The 13,330-nt window shown below is 41.3% G+C and overlaps 1 protein-coding gene across 1 annotated transcript in view; it reads left to right on the plus strand.

The window, feature by feature from the left end:
- Window positions 1–13,330, plus strand: part of ROS1 (ROS proto-oncogene 1, receptor tyrosine kinase) — an 89,408-nt gene that overhangs the window by 17,586 nt on the left and 58,492 nt on the right. Inside the window, 9 exon segments of the mRNA XM_050951615.1 lie at window positions 539–740; window positions 2,399–2,475; window positions 4,932–5,054; window positions 6,773–6,957; window positions 8,161–8,258; window positions 9,125–9,636; window positions 10,501–10,713; window positions 11,653–11,763; window positions 12,791–12,972. Coding sequence (XP_050807572.1) covers window positions 539–740; window positions 2,399–2,475; window positions 4,932–5,054; window positions 6,773–6,957; window positions 8,161–8,258; window positions 9,125–9,636; window positions 10,501–10,713; window positions 11,653–11,763; window positions 12,791–12,972 — 1,703 coding nt within the window.

The following is a 13,330-nucleotide window of genomic DNA, read 5'->3' on the forward strand; positions in this document are numbered from 1 at the left end:
GGTAAATGCTTCCAGAACTAAAGGCAGCACTATAGAAAATTAGCCTCAGGTGTAGGCTACATTCTGGAGGTAGGACGACAACCAAATGGGTGCACAGCACTTTGTACAATGGAGTGGGAGGGGAATTTTGGCTAAGGACATACTTTTTGTAAGAACATGTATCACAAGATCTATAGTAACTGCTCACAGCAGATAGCCCCTTAGTTTTTAAGGTCCCCTCTGAAGCCCCCACACATAAAATTATGTGGTTCTAATTTGTCTACCTCAGAATGATGGATTTTGACCCATGGCTTCAGGTGATGTGGTGACAAAACAATAAAGGCTCACGCAAAATTTTCCTCCTTTGGCTTATGATAAACATTGTGACCCAGGAGTGCATGGTACTGCCAAGAGGAATGTGGGATTGATAAACCTATTCATATGTTTTTCCAATTGAACAGAGAAGATTTCTCATCTCCTCCTCATCTTCTCCCAGACATCTGCCAAAAATCACATCTGAAAAACCAAGTCTACAGCCAGTGATTTCTGTCTTTTGCAGTTCCTGTTACAGCTCCTATCATTAAAGATATTCAAAGTTCGGGGCCCGACACCGTGGAAATTAGTTGGTCTCCACCACTTTTCCCCAGTGGATTGATTGTTGGATATAATTTACTGCTAACCAGTGAAAAGCAGGAACTGCGCACAGCATCCAGAGGTCAAAGTTTCCAGTTCTACTCCACCTTTCCTAACACCACTTACAGGTACAAAAAAAAAGGTGATCAGCTGGACAGTGTGTGCCCTTAGTGTCGTAAAGCAGGCAGTATAGTTCCTACAATCCAGAGATCTGTGTGTGTACATGGGGTGAGGGTGGTTCTGACTGGCAGAACAGAGTGCACGTTAACACTGCTTTTGCAGAATCAGTGGGCAAAATTCTCCTCTCAGTTGTGCTGTTGTGAAAATTGGCATATCTCAATTTAAATTGATGGAGTTGTTTTAGATTTCCTCATGTATCATTGAGATCAGAATTTAGGCAAAAGCAAATCTATCATAACCTTAGTCCCAGATTTGGACCTTAGCGTCCAAAATATGGGGGTTAGCATGAAAAACTCCAAGCTTAGTTACCAGCTTGGACCTGGTACCTGCTGCCACCACCCAAAAAATTAGAGTGTTTTGGGGCACTCTGGTCCCCCTGAAAAACCTTCCCTGGGACCCCAAGACCCAAATCCCTTGAGTCTCACAACAAAGGGAAATAATCCTTTTTCCCTTCCCCCCCTCCAGGTGCTCCTGGAGAGATACACAGACACAAGCTCTGTGAAACTACACAGAGAGACTCCCCCCTCTCTGTTCCCAATCCTGGAAACAAAAAGTACTTTCCTATTCCCCCAGAGGGAATGCAAAATCAGGCTAGCAATCCAACACACAGATCTCCCCTGATTTCTTCCTCCCACCAATTCCCTGGTGAGTACAGACTCAATTTTCCTGAAGTAAAGAAAAACTCCAACAGGTCTTAAAAGAAAGCTTTATATAAAAAGAAAGAAAAATACATCCAAATGGGCTCTCTGTATTAAGATGATACAATACAGGGTCAATTGCTTAAAAGAATATTGAATAAACAGCCTTATTCAAAAAGAATACAAATCAAAGCACTCCAGCACTTATATTCATGCAAATACCAAAGAAAAGAAACCATATAACTTACTATCTGATCTCTTTGTCCTTACACTTAGAAACAGAAGACTAGAAAGTAGAAACTACTTCTCCAAAGCTCAGAGAAAGCAGGCAGACAGACAAAAGACTCAGACACAAACTTCCCTCCACCCAGAGTTGAAAAAATCCGGTTTTCTGATTGGTCCTCTGGTCAGGTGCTTCAGGTGAAAGAGACATTAACCCTTAGCTATCTGTTTAGGCAAAAGCAAATCACTTTGGGAAGTGGGGTGAAAATCTGATGCAGTGCCAGAATGTAGAATTTTGAATTCAGTAACCTTTATATTTTTATTTTTTCCCTTTGTGGTGCACATTTCTGTTGTGTTCAAAGAATTATAGGGGAGCCCTCTTCTAACTAATTTAGCATTTGTAAATTTCCCTTCAGTTTAACTAAACTCCAAATGGCCACATTCTGTTCTCAAAGGTGACTATAGATCTTCCCTTGAGATGAAACTGAGTTGCCTGCATAACTCTGAGGGCAGCATGTAGCTATGTAATTTATTAGGTTGTGTTACCTTATCTTGCAAAGCTAGTGAGTTCAACTCCTCATGTGATTATATTTTTATTAGAATTTGTCCCTGAGTGACTTTATTTAAACAGCTTTTTCATTGAAGGAGAAACATGATAAGCACATGGGACTCAATTATTCTACTTCAGAAGGCATTTTTTCAGGCATTTATAATGTTCCATAAAATCTCTCTTTGATTTACTATAGGTTTACCATCGTAGCAGTAAATGAGGTTGGTGATGGGCCACCTGCAGAAGCTAATATCACTACTCCAGAACCCACAGGTACACATGCAACATATTTCTTATAGTTTCCTGGTAATTAATTCTGGTTCACCTCAATTATGGGGTATACAGCAGAATAGAATGATAGTTAGACTGTACGCTCTTTGAGGAAGTGGCTATCTTCTACTCTGACTTTGTACAGCACCTATACAATGGAGCTCTGTTCTTGGTTGGTCTCTAGGCACTACTGTAATAAACATAGTAACAACAACAGGTTGGTTGTTGGGCACAATAACTCAGGCTGGTTCAAGTGACAAAAAAGGTGAACCAGTATCAAATGGATGTGAATGATTGTTTGTTTGACAGAAGATGCTTTCATTTTCTGGAACATGTGGTATCAGTGACAGCATTTGCAGAACTCATGTTAATGTTCGAGGGGTAGCCGTGTTAGTTTGGATCAGTAAAGAGCAACGAAGAATCCTGTGGCACCTTATAGACTAACAGACGAATTGGAGCATAAGCCACGAAAGCTTATGCTCCAATTCGTCTGTTAGTCTATAAGGTGCCACAGGGCTCTTTGTCGCTTTTTACATGTTAATACTAACACTGTGACCGAGACCACAGGGGAGCCAACTGAGGTCACTCAATTAAGGTGAACTGCAAAAAATGGGGCAGACAATCCCCAAATCTGGTGGCTATTCCAATACTTAGATTTACCAAAGCAGCACAAAACAGCTTCTATAATACCTCACTGGTTACCCAGAAGCCAAAAACAGAGTTTCATTAAAGTAACCCAGCCTCAGGCCTCCACCTGGACACCCAAGTCAAATATGATGACAGTTACTGAAAATCTTATTCATCATATAAAAAAGTTCTACCAATCCCAAAGGATCGGACACATTACCTCCCAGGTTAATGAATATTGCAGATCTTACCCAAATACATGTTTGCAGCTAATTCTTATTAACTAAACTAACATTTATTAAAAAAGAGAGAGAGTATTGGTTAAAAGATCAGTACATATACAGACATGAGTACAATTCTTGAGGTTCAGATTCATAGCAGAGATAGTGAGCTATGTAGTTGCAAAGCATTAGTTCATAGGTTATAGTCCAATATTTATATTCAGAGTGGTCCAGTTAGAATTGGGATCTCAGCCCTATGGCTTGAGCTTCCCCTGCATGAAGCCTCAAGCAGATTGAGGTGACAGTATCAGGCCCCAAGGGTCTTATATACAGTTTCAGGCTTCTTGTGACAATAATTAAGTGAACAATAGGCACTCATAGGGACTTTGAAGTGGATCCATTTCCTAAGCATCACCGGTAATTATTTACATGGATTAACATGAGGCAATTGCCAGTTTTCCATCGTTCTCAGGTGATTTGCTATACATTTAAAAAAGAGATGAATACTGTACAGCGATATCCTATGTTTACAGTTAATTTAAATGTTAAGATGTCCTTTTGATCTCTGAATTAACAGAATACAGCATAAACAGGGACTGTTTGATTACATTGTTAACCACTATCATTATATATGTAAATACACAAAAACACAAACATTATCTACCAATATGTCTTTAAGAGTTGAATTTATCCAGCAGGATGCTTAACAATTTCTGGCGAAGTGTCACAAACAAATTTCACGTTAGACTTTCAAGTAAAAAATTCCGGAATGATCTCATGCAAAACAACATCAGATCATATCCTTTTTTTTGCTATTTCTCTTCCTTTGTTCTTTTTTTCCACTAATGGCATTTCATTATACAAAAAACAATACATTATATCCAGCTGTTTATGTGAGCCTCTTAAGATAGTTTACAAATATTAATTTATTCCCAGGGAGAAATATATTAAATGCACTTTTTTCATTTATTTAACAAGTTTAGTTTTAAGAGAGGCAAAGTGGAGGAGGTAATATCTTTTATTGGACCAGCTTATGTTGGTGGAAAGGACAAGCTTTTGAGCTTTCCGTAGTTCTTTCTCAGGTCTGGAGAAGGTGACCAGAATCTACACACTGAATACAAGCTGAGATAGATTGTTAAGTATAAGGGGTCCACACATGCTGTACAAGACCACTTAAAATGAAGAGGGCAGTTAAGGGTTAGCAGGCAATTTTTCCAGACTCGAGGAAAATCTTTGTGAAGCTCTAAAGCTTGTTCCTTTCACCAACAGAGGTTGATCCAATAAAAGATATTACCTCACTACCTAGTCTCTTTCATATTCTGGGACCCACACAGCTACAACAGCACAGAGTTAGTTTTAGTGATGATAAGCTGCGTAACAGGAAAGTATATATTTTGCAAAAGTTGTCTAGCCTTAGTAGTTTTGCATATCATTACAGCACTCAGGAATTATGTTTTTGCAGGATGTGGTGGTGGACAGCCTTGTGTCTGTGGATGTGTGTCCACCTGCAAATGGTGGATTGCGGATTAACAATGTGCAAGTTAGGAAAATTGCCCTCTGCTTTTCATTTGTTTTCTAGCTTAATTTTAAAATTGTCTTTTTAATTGTCAGTTAAGGAAAAAGTGAAATGGCTCTTTCTAGCCAGAAACCAATCTCTAAGAAAGAGAGCCATGGAATCTTTCTTGGAAGTCTCACAATGCCTTCAGAATGATGTCATACACCACAGTATTACAGGTTAGTTCTTTCTCTTTCTCTCTCCACCATACTGATACAGCTCCCACTACTGCATTATGCAAGTGCCTCCCAAACGCCAGTGTGAGGTAAGAAGGTTGTCTGAGACAGTGCAGATTTATCAAAAGAGCCTATGAAAAGTGACTTGGGCACTTAGGAGCATAAGTCTCATTGCAAGTCAGTAGAACTAAATCCAAACTCACTTGGGTGCTTTTGAAAATGTTATCTTTGGAAGATTAAATGGTTTTCCCAAGGTCACCCAAGAGATCTTTGGTGGAACCTTGAACTGAAGTAAGATCTCTTGAGTCCCAATCTCATGCCTTATAACTACAAGACCTTCACTCCTCCATGCAGCTGCAGTCTCCTCTTTGTGGCTATGTGGGTGATCTCAAACTCTTTTACACAGCCATTTGAAAGTATTTTAGATACCAATCATATGGTATTGAAGGAGTTCAAGGGGCACCAGGAATCTGTTGAATGAAATTGTGGAAAGAGAAGCAAAAAAAAAAAAAATCTGATGGGTAAGAGTTAGGGCAGGGTAAGATTTAGGGCAATGTGGAGGGAGGTTTGCTATGGGTGGCAAGCTTGTTGGGCAGTTCAGGGGCTCAGTGAAGAAGGAGGAACCAGGAGAGAGAGAAATCTCACAATGGGCAGGTTTAGGTACAGCTCAACAGCTGAAGATGTGCATTTGCAAATGAAATCTCTGAAGTTTCTGATGTTCACTGGGCCATAACCAGAAAGGAAGACAGTAGAGGGGAGTATGCTCTCAGGGATGTTGACATACTGGGCCAGTTTCACTCCTGGTTTATTCTGGTTTCTGGCAGAATAATGTCCTTTAGGGGTGTGTATAGATAGAGGGAGAGAAAAATGGCTGCAACCAACTTTGACCTGGTGGAATACATGAGGGGGCCAGCACCCCCCAGAAATGGTCAGCGCTGCAGGGGAAAGGATGTGGCCAGAAGAGCTGGAGAATGTGCTGATTCAGCCCCTTCTGCCTCAGCAGCATATGGCTATGTCGTCACTGCAGGTTAGCCAAGAGTTAAGTAATCATGAGTTTGTCCATGCATGGTAGCGTAACTGTTTAGAGCGCGCCACATTGTCTATAGCTGCACGCAGCTGAAACACCTTGTGTGTGCAATGGTGCTTTATCTGGGCATGAGACATTAGACAGGTATCTGGGCTCATATCCTAACAAGGGTGCCTACAGAGCTCCTTGGGATGCTATACCCAGCAGAAATGAAAGCTGCTTCAGGCTACAGTAATCTCCCATCATAAGGTGGTGGTGTAGAGACTGGTAGTTCTCTGCCAGGGGATTAGCCGCCACCTTGGAGCAGAGTAATTGTGCTTTGTGTGGTGAGATGCAAATTGCATCTCTGGGCACCAGGTAGGGTGAATTGGTGTCAATTGATCGGTCTATTTACTAATTTGCCTTTTTATCTAATCTGTTCATTGGTTTTCTGCAGTGCCCACTATAGTATCAGTTCTAAGGGCCATTGTGTACAATCGTGCCACTTTCAAGGATTGTGGGAAATATTGTATAGTATGGGAATAAATACTAGAAATGGGGGAGAGAAATGTCAATATTTTTTCAGGTCATGTAAGGTTTCAGACTGAGAGCTGCCCACCACATTCTATGACATTATTTTTTAAAAGTAACGAAAAATCAAAATGTGTTTCTCATATTAACATAGTGTGTGTGTGTGTTGTCTTGCTGTTTCTAGGGATTTCTGTGAATATTTACCAGCAGATTGTCTATTTCTCAGAGGGAAATTCTATCTGGGCGAAAGGAGCTGCCAGCATGTCTGATGTGTCTGACTTAAAGCTCTTTTATGCTGGCCCAGGGAAAATTACATCAATCTCAGTAGACTGGCTTTACCAGCGGATGTACTTTGTCATGAATGAAAAGGTTGGGCTCTGGAGCTTAATTATTTTCTTAATACTTATGAACAACTAATGTGTGCCCTATTTTACATATGGCAATAAAGAGTTCAAGGATTATGGTAGGGATGTATAGCGTACTGTTGACTATTATAATGTTTTTATTTTTAATGTAATAAAATTTTTTTGTCAAAGAAATAGGACAAAATGGTAATATCTGCCACTACTGTGGTCTACAGGCGTCTCAGGTCACATTAAAAGTAAACTGACATCCTAGAATTCCAGCTTCTTAGCTAATTTTTATCCTTGTGAAAGAAAGTCTTGTCATTTCTGACACTGTCTCTACCTGTGGCTCGTGCCTTCGGTGGCAAGTCATTTAATCTTTAGATCTCAGTTCCTCATCTATACAGTGCTTTCTTACTGTACCTTGCCGGGGTGTTGTGAGAATTAGTTCGTTAACAATTAGAATGCACTTTGAAAGTGATAAGAGATATTTAAGTACTCAGTATTTTCTTGTGTTAATGAAGGTGATGCAGGGTCACAGCTGTTTTGTCCTGAGAGGAAAAAATAGATGCCAACCCCGTGTTTAATTCTTCACTCTTGAAACTTTAATGACTTTAGAAGTGAAGTCCTGGTCTGGCTCCTTTGCTCCTCTCATGCATATGAGACAAAGGGGGAGAAAGCTTCCATAAACAGGGATTCCTTGTGCCAGTGCCATGCCACGCCACTCTCCACTTATTGCCCAGGGTGCTTATGTGGCCACAGATGTCTGCACTCTTGTAGCCTTAGGTTAAAACAATGGTTGCAGGAGTCTGTTGCAGCTAATGTAAGTTAAAAAAAGTTTGAGGCCAAACTGGTCCCAGGCTGCTGGCAGGATCAGCACAAAGGTAGTTGTAAACCACCACCTCCCCTCCCCTGTCAGATCCTGCTCAAAGCATAGCTTGGCTGGACCCAAAATCTGCTCTTTCGTTTTCCTCTAGCTTGAAGACCATGAGGTAAGTGGATAATGAATTGACAATTCCTTCATGGTAAGCATAAACAGAAGGCTTGGCATAGTGAGCAAACCTTGTAATTGAATGACTGGAAATGTAGGTGCTTAGAGGTGCTTGGAAGTGCCTTTGGTTGTTGTCTGTCTCTGTTCTCTCCTGTAAGATGCTCAGGTCATGTTGCTGCTCATCAGTAAACATGCTACTGATACATAAGAACCTTTCTCTTTATTTTGATTCTCTAGGTGTGTGTCTGTAATTTAGAGAACTGCACAGTAGCTGAAGAGATCACTTCTCCTTCCATTACCTCCCCTAAGAAAATTGTAGCTGATCCATATAATGGGTAAGTTTTTTCTCCTTTGATGACTTGGTGTCAGATGGGCTGTTGATCTTTTTGGCAATCATCTTCACTGGGTTAGCTATCCAGTCACGAACTTCTTAAGAAACTGCCCCCTATGCCCCAGTTGTACAAACTGCCAAGCTTGCCCCTCTGTTATTCTTTAGCTTGCTCACTCCTCACCCCGTTTGATTTGTTTCAATCAGGGTCTGAAGTCTTTCCAATGTGTGAAGTGTTTGGAAGCATTGCATTTTTATTTGTTTTTAAAAAACAGACATTGAATTCTTTCATCAAAACAATTGTTTGAATGTTAAATGTCTGTGTCTAACATTGACTAGATTATTTGAGTGCGTTTTTTGTTATTTTTATCATCATTATTTGATAACTGTTATCACCTAGGAGCTCTAGTTGTGGAACAGGATCCCATTGTGCTAGGCAGTGTACAAACACAACAAAAGACAGTCCTGCCCCAATAGGCTGATAATCTAAGTATAAGACAAGAGGTGACAGATGGTTACCAACAGAGGAAGGTGAGCACACAAGGAAACAAGAAGGCAATATTGATCAGCATGATAGGCTCAGCACACCAGCTTGACTGTTGTCAAGTTTTGTTAAGTTTTTCTTATATAAATCATGGGCCAGACCCTCAGCCAGTATAAATCAATATAGTTTTATATTACAATGGCTGGGAATTGGGCTTCCTGTATTTAATTTTCATAGGATATAAATAAATATGAACCAAAAGAATTTCCCTATATATTTTTTAGAAGGACAGGTGTGTCTCTGAGCCAATAGACCACTAAAATATCAGTGACTCGTCTACACTGTGTTCTATGGTGTAACCACTGTGGGCTGTTTTGTTCCGTTGTTAGGTATGTCTTTTATCTGCTGGAGGATGGAATTTATAGGGCAAGCCTCCCAGTCTATCCTGGTCAGGTCCCTGAAGCTTTGCTGATTGTAAGAATCAACGCTCTGCAAGATTTTGTGATAAACTTCCTGTCCAAAAGACTAATTTACTTCAACAAAACTGATCAATCCTTTGTGTCTGGTTTTCTGGATGGCTCAGAGTTTAACATCCTACGACCTCAAGTTTCATTTAGAGACATAAAGAGCTTTGTTTATGAGAACAATACTTTCGTTGTCACTGATGGCAGGGCAGTTTTCCGTGAGGAGTTGTCTCCAACTGGGATCAAAGCCTTTAATGAATTTTTGGTGGATTGCGATTTTACCCAGGCTGATTATTTTGGATACAACAATTTGCTTTCTTATGGTGCGGCAACACAGCCTTATCCTTTGCCAACTCATCCTCAGCTTGTCACAGTGCTGTTTGGATCAGACCAAGCTGTGGTCTGCTGGAGACCACCTCAACCTACTATTGGAACCAGTAAGTTCTATTGTTCCATCCTAAAGGTCTTGTCCATGTTCCAGTATACTTAATGGAAAGATCTTCCTGATTTTTCCTTTCCCTAACACTGGTATAAATCAGAAGTGACTCTACTGAAATCTACTCGGGGGAGGGATAGCTCAGTGGTTTAAACATTGGCCTGCTAAACCCAGAGTTGTGAGTTCAATCCTTGAGGGGCCCATTTAGGGATCTGGTGCAAAAATCTGTCTGGGGATTGGTCCTGCTTTGAGCAGGGGTTGGACTAGATGACCTACTGAGGTCCCTTCCAACCCTGATATTCTATGAACAACTTTGTAAACATCAATATGAAACAGGTGTGAGAGAAAAACCATGCCCAATAATTTATGATAAAGCTGCCAAAATTTTAAGCAAAGTTTTACTGATAAAATAAAGAATGCACCTGGCCAAATTAATGGAGGCTTAATTGTGTAAGTCACTAACAGTCTTTCTGTCCTGCAAGGTTTAAAAAAGGCTGCATCTTAAATCATGGAGTGTAATGACTGCAGTGTTAACTACCGCTATCACAATACTGTCACACATCTATGGAGAGTCACACATGGTGGCTGCTGGCTGGCAAAATCTGCTATCAGCTCTACCACACACGCGAGTGCTAGAAGCACAGCTGGTGCTGTGGAAACTGCCTGTCACTCCCGGTTAAGTTGTTAGGAAGGGCATGATGTACTACCATGGTGCCAGGGACTAAAGCAGCTCTAGTTTTTAATTTTCTTCCTGGCTGATATCTGTGATATTGGCAGCTTTGAAATAGATCTCTAAAACTGCAGTCTTCCTGGCCTCTGTTGAAGTAGTTTCTTGTCCAATATTGTGATTGTCTGCACCGTTCAGGTCCTTCCGCCTGGCAAAACTGGACTTATATTGTGAAGGTATCAGCCCAAAGTGGTGCTGATGAAGATCGGATTGTCTCCAATATCAGTGACACTAGGTTTACAGTGAAAGGGCTGACCTACACCACAGCATACCAGGTGTCAGTGAGAGCTCTATCTCCTGCTGGGGAAGGACCCTGGACAGAGTCTTTTAGGGGCACCACTTTAAAAGAAGGTAAGAACAACTTCACTGAGCAGTAAGGAGAAACTTGTCCTGTGCGTACACTCCACCTGTCGAGGCCTAGACCTGAGGAACACCAGGGGTTCAATCCTGTGCTGTGCCTACTCTTCACATAGTGACACGAGCAGGTGGGACTTCTTTTAAAGTGCTTGGGGACAGTGCAAAGGTTGACATCTGAAGACCACCAGTGGCAGGTGGTTAAGCATGGGCGCACCGTCGGAAACAGTTGAGTATCCCCATCACCATGTAATGAATGGGAGTGGGTGGCTTACTGGGGAAATGCAAAAGGCCCTTTGCAAGCATATGTACAGTGGCTCTAACCTGTACACTGTTGAAATATTTATTTAAACGTAGCTTACGTAGAATAATACATATGGAGAGGAAAGGAGGGGCTCAGGGTTAAATCACTGGAGTGAAGCTCAGGAGGTCTGGGATCAGTTCGTGGCTCCACCACAGATTTTGGGCTTTGGGCAAGGCACTTCATCTCTCTGTGCCTTCATTCCCCATCTAAAAATGGGTGTCACATACTTCTTTTTTCTCAGCCTTTGTCTCTCTTGTGTATTAAGATTTACTGTTCCTAAGGGCAGAGGCTAGTTCTTACTATGTTTTTGTACAGCCCTTGGCACAATGTGCCTCTGATACTGGTTGCTGGAACAGGAATAAATTCATGGTGGTTAAGTCCATAAATGGCTATTAGCCAGGATGGGTAAGGAATGGTGTCCCTAGCCTCTGTTTGTTAGAGGATGGAGATGGATGGCAGGAGAGAGATCACTTGATCATTGCCTGTTAGGTTCACTCCCTCTGGGGCACCTGGCATTGGCCACTGTTGACAGACTGGATACTGGGCTGGATGGACCTTTGGTCTGACCCGGTACGGCCATTCTTATGTTCTTATGAATGATACATAGTTACAACTTGTACGTTGTTTCTCAGTTGAAGAAGAACCTTATATCTTGGCTGTGGGGAACGATGGACTTTGGAAGCAGCCGTTGGATAGTTTTGGGCCAGGATTATTCTTCTCTCCTAATATAAGAAATGTCTCAGGTAAATACTGTTCAGGCTGAGTATTCCTGTAGTGGACCTGTCTGCATTGATCAGAGCTCCCCACAGTGGATAAAAGGATCTGAAAGACGAGAACTTTCATCACATCTGACTAGACTTTGAATGTGCAGTAAAACAGTTTGAACTGAACTGAGTCTTGAGGCAGAAGCTCCTTGCACTCCCTGGGCCAAATTCATCTCTGGTGAAACGCCGTGAATGTGAGTTACACTAGGGATGAATTAACTTCCCTGGGTGTCTCTCTACAGCTGTGTAACCCCAGTGTTACAAAGTAATGCAGTGCTATTGTAATCAGTGGGGCTACACTCATGAAAATAAGGTCAATATAGTAAGGTGATTGTTGTACATAAGATAGATCATGATGACAATCTCCCTATCAATTGAGTTTTAGAGCTGAACTGTATCAATCTTTGTACATTGTTCCTGCATTTGTAGGAGGTTTGACCTGTTTCAATCTTATACACAATGCCCTAAGTGTAGACAGAGTACAGACACTGCATGACCCCTAGCATGAGTATAAATAGCAGTGTAGACAGTGAGGCACTGCTTGAGTGAGTAAAGACACACCTGAACCCCAGGGTATATACCTTACACAGCTCTCTACATGCCCAAGCACTGCCTTCTCTGTCTACACTGCAATTTTCAGCAGTGTACTGTCCTGCTGCCCACCTGCTGCCAAAGCCTTTCCACACCATAATGAAAGGCAGAGAGAGGCTCTGGCAGGGGGTGGGTGGGGGGAAGACAGTGGGGAAAGGCTCTGGTAGCTCTCTGCCGTCAGACTTTTCCCCACTGCCTCCCCCTACCAGAGCCTTTCACTGCCACATGTAGCTACACACCACACTGTGGATGCATCCTGCCTTTTACAGTGGCATATAGCTACATGTATTTGCATGCTGCCGCTAATGTAGACAAGGTCTTCGTTGGTTGGATATTTTTAATTGTTCTTGAAAAATTGTAGTTTTATTGATATATTTGAGAAATAGCTGCTAGTATCCTTCTTTCTTGCTTCAAGACATGGACTGGTATAATGACACTCTCTACTGGAGCAACTCAACGGGGGAAGTTCATATGTGGTCACTGACTAGAAGAGCTGGTGCCATTGAAAAGTTTCATATATCTGACATCAAAAAAGCAAGGATAGTGGCCTTTGATTGGTTGGGTCAGTATTTGTACTGGGCTGGAAAAGCAAATACGGTATGTAAGAGTGTTACGCTGAGGATAAACTAAAGTAATGAATAACAAATATCATTTAAATAATATTTGGGAAAGTGTTTATCATCACTTGAGCTGCTGTTGACCTTTTCCTTTTATAGTAGATCAGCTTGTAGCAATGACACCTTTCTTTCCATTGAGATATTTCCTTTTCCAGTTACAAAAGGGCTTGAGGTGAAATGTAGTTATTATTTAAAGCCAGGATACTAAACTGCAGGTGCAAAATATACAAATAAAATATACCGACAATAGTCTCATAGTCGTAGTGTTCAGCTAAAGATTGCCAACTGAATCTCATTTGTATTTATCCTTGTACTATAACCTTGTGTAGCAAATTGTG

Source organism: Gopherus flavomarginatus, chromosome 4 (genome assembly GCF_025201925.1).
Source record: "Gopherus flavomarginatus isolate rGopFla2 chromosome 4, rGopFla2.mat.asm, whole genome shotgun sequence".
Classification (NCBI taxonomy): Eukaryota; Metazoa; Chordata; order Testudines; family Testudinidae; genus Gopherus; species Gopherus flavomarginatus.